General features: G+C 41.9%; 1 protein-coding gene across 3 annotated transcripts in view; it reads right to left on the bottom strand.

Annotated features, from left to right (window-relative positions):
* Window positions 1-133: 133 nt before the first annotated feature.
* The window catches only part of furina (furin (paired basic amino acid cleaving enzyme) a), a 71,201-nt gene continuing 68,250 nt past the window's right edge, over window positions 134-3,084 (bottom strand). For all 3 annotated transcript variants that reach the window (XM_014028110.1, XM_014028117.1, XM_014028122.1), the window contains exon 16: window positions 134-1,114. In XM_014028110.1, the coding sequence (XP_013883564.1) occupies window positions 525-1,114 (590 nt within the window). In that variant the 3' untranslated portion in view covers window positions 134-524. The remainder of the gene's footprint in view (window positions 1,115-3,084) is intronic.

Below are 3,084 nucleotides of genomic sequence, written 5' to 3'. Positions count from 1 at the left end.
ACACACACACACACACACACACACACACACACACACACACACACACACACACACACCTACTACTCTCGTTCAACAATCTCATCTGGCTACTGCATGAAGACTAATGAAACATGAGAAATGGGAACAAAGCAAATAACAATAGTCTGTTTACTGCAGCAAAAAAAAGAAAAAAAGAAATGGAGCTGGAGGGAAAATGGACTCTGCACAAACAGACAATCTTAGCGATTTGGGGGGTAAAAAGAGGGAAGAGCCACTTCAATTGAAATGCACCCATGTGTGAACGGAGCAAAGCTCAGACCAGCCTCAGATTTAGGAAACAGCAGCTTCCATCAGGCCTCCCTCAGCAGAAAAGACCAGCAGTTCCTACAGCAGGAAACTGGTGAGAATCTGATGAGACAGAAGAACAGAAAGAAAAAAAGAAACAGCGAGGACAGAAACCAGCGGCCCTGAATTATCAGACGAATGGGGATGAGATGTCAAAAGCAGAGGAGGAGGAGGAGGAGGAGGAGGGAAGCGTGGAGGTATTAAAGAGCACTTTGTGTTTTGATAAAGGCAGTCCTCTCATTGTGGACGTCAAACTCTTCGTTTTCAGAGTCTGTATTGAACCCATCCTCGCCCCACACGGTCGGGATGCCGCGGTACGACACCAACCTGTTCCCCCCCAGGCTGAAGCCGCCCCCGGCCTCCAGAGAGGGCAGCTTGATGCGAGCGCCTGAGCGCAGCTGCAGCAGGAGGAAGACGCCTCCGAAGGTGGTAATGATGGCCATGCAGCTCAGCACGGCGATGGTGATGGGCATACGGGAGTCGAGTTCCAGCTGGGACTTTGTGTTTACTTGCTCYCCCATGATGATGCCGGGGGTCTCGCGCATGTATTGGCCGTTGTGCAGGCACCTGCCCAAGTTCAGGGAGCTGTGAGGAAGGCAGGACAGGCAGGAGTCCGGGCTGAGGCTGCTGCAGGTGAGGCAGGGCGCAGGGCAGGGCAGGCAGACCAGGACYGAGGCTGGGAGGATGGCGTTTCCAACCGTGTAGTTGAGAGGCTGAGAGCCCACTGCGAAGCCCGCCGGACATTCTCTCACACAGCGCTCCTGGAAGGGGTAGTAGCCAGCGTTGCACTCTGCAACAGAATCAGAAACTGAAATGAACAACAAAACAACCCGTTTATCTTTTCATATGAGTCAGACGAGCCAAAAACAAGGAACCAGGATCTTTAACCAAAAACCCCAACAGTCCAGACTCTGAGAGCACAACTAAAACAACAACAACAACCTGCTGAGGCCAAAATATTTTATCACATTCATTAATGGAAATGATTTGCTTTGTCAAGTTTCAACACAATTTAGCTTTAAGTAATCACTGATAAAGCATTTTTGTCCGATACCAAACCATTTTGAGGATGTTTTTTGTTTGTTTTGTATCACTCAGGCATAAAAWGKCTCCTAAACTGAGATGAAACTGTGCCATTTCAACATAAAACAGAAAACTTTGCAAAGAAACTTTAAAATGGATCTTTAGATATTTTGTTACCAACAGCCCATCTGTTCACATTTCTTTAGCTGAACCTATAAAAAATACCAAATCACAAACATGGTGAACATTAAACTGAAAGCTTGATGTACAGAAGATATGAGCGAAAAACGGTTAATGTTTCAGCTTCTGTGTGAAATCTATATACGACTTGTTTTATCTCTACTCTTCATCTCGTGCAGTTGAGTAAAACAGACCGGACAAAAGTGAGTGAAAAAACAGCCAAAACTTTCAGAAAGCCTGAGGAACCCCTAAACAAAAATATTTCAAATGTTTGGTCAAACTGGAAGCAAAGAACCCAGGTTTGAGGAGCTTTAAGGCTTGTATTTTAAGTGCAGCGTATTAAAATCAGCTCATGTKGTTGTGAGCCAGACGTCACGGTACAGTGTGCTCTCGCAGTACACAATTATCATAAAGTGTGAGGTGATAATCAAATACATGATAATTATAGTGTGTGTGTGTGTGTGTGTGTGTGTGTGTTTCTGCAACAGAGTGAGAACCATGCTAGGTTTTAACCAAGTGAGGACATTTTTCCAGTCCTCACTGTTTTTGCAGCTCTACTAGTTAGGTTTAGAGGTAAGGTGTGAACTACGTTTTGGTTCAGGTTAGTTTTAGGTATAGACTAGTAATGATTATTGTTAGAGAAAATGTCTGGGTTAGGCACAAATGCAGTTACAAAAATGAATGGAAGTCAATACATTGTCCTCAGTTTGATACAAGTACAAAGACATGTGTGTGTGTATATGAGCATGCAAGAACCTCTGACAGCCTGTAGGGGTCAGACTATCACTGTCTAACCCGACATGTAGTCGGACCTGAGAGCTGGGTGTTCAGTGGTAACATTAGACCTTGCCTGTAGCATATTGGTATTAAGTGGAAMCAGCAGTGTGAAGACCCTTAAATTAAAACCAGATTAGTGAAGAAGCCTGAGGCTGAACTTGTTTCATCTCATCAGCTCTTCATTGAAAGCTGATACTGTTGTCGAGGCCGTACGCCGTCATAAAATACAGGGAGAAACTCAACAAGTCTTATAAAGAGTCACAGAGCAAACAGGTGCAGCTGAACACACACGATCACATTTCATGATTTTCACACCAATCTAGGGCTGCAAATAACGATTATTTTAATTATCGATTAATCTGTCGATTATTTTTTTGATTGATCGATTAATCGGCCAAATCATTAAAACGCTTAATTACACAAATATGAGTAGATATAAATTAATTTAATTCCTGTATAAATTAGGGATGCAAGTTATTGATTAATTAATCTGAAGTTGGTTTATCTTATAGATTGACTAATAATTAATTAATAAGCAGCCATTTTCTTAAAAACTGTTTTCTCTTGAATCAAGAGGGTGTTTCCATAACATGAAGGATTTTTTTATAATCTCATGAATTAAAAACAGAAGACCATCATAACGATTTTAACAATTTAATTTGCCAGCTGTATTAAATACTGACTGAAATAAAGTGTATTTCTCATGAAACAGAAATTTAATAGGTTGCTGAATGAGGAAAATAGATTAAAATAATAAAATGATTTTTAGATGTAAAACTA

Source organism: Austrofundulus limnaeus, unplaced genomic scaffold (assembly GCF_001266775.1).
Source record: "Austrofundulus limnaeus strain Quisiro unplaced genomic scaffold, Austrofundulus_limnaeus-1.0 Scaffold5, whole genome shotgun sequence".
Classification (NCBI taxonomy): Eukaryota; Metazoa; Chordata; class Actinopteri; order Cyprinodontiformes; family Rivulidae; genus Austrofundulus; species Austrofundulus limnaeus.
The sequence above is the reverse complement of the archived record's forward strand: the minus strand, read 5'-3'. Positions and strand labels throughout refer to the sequence as shown.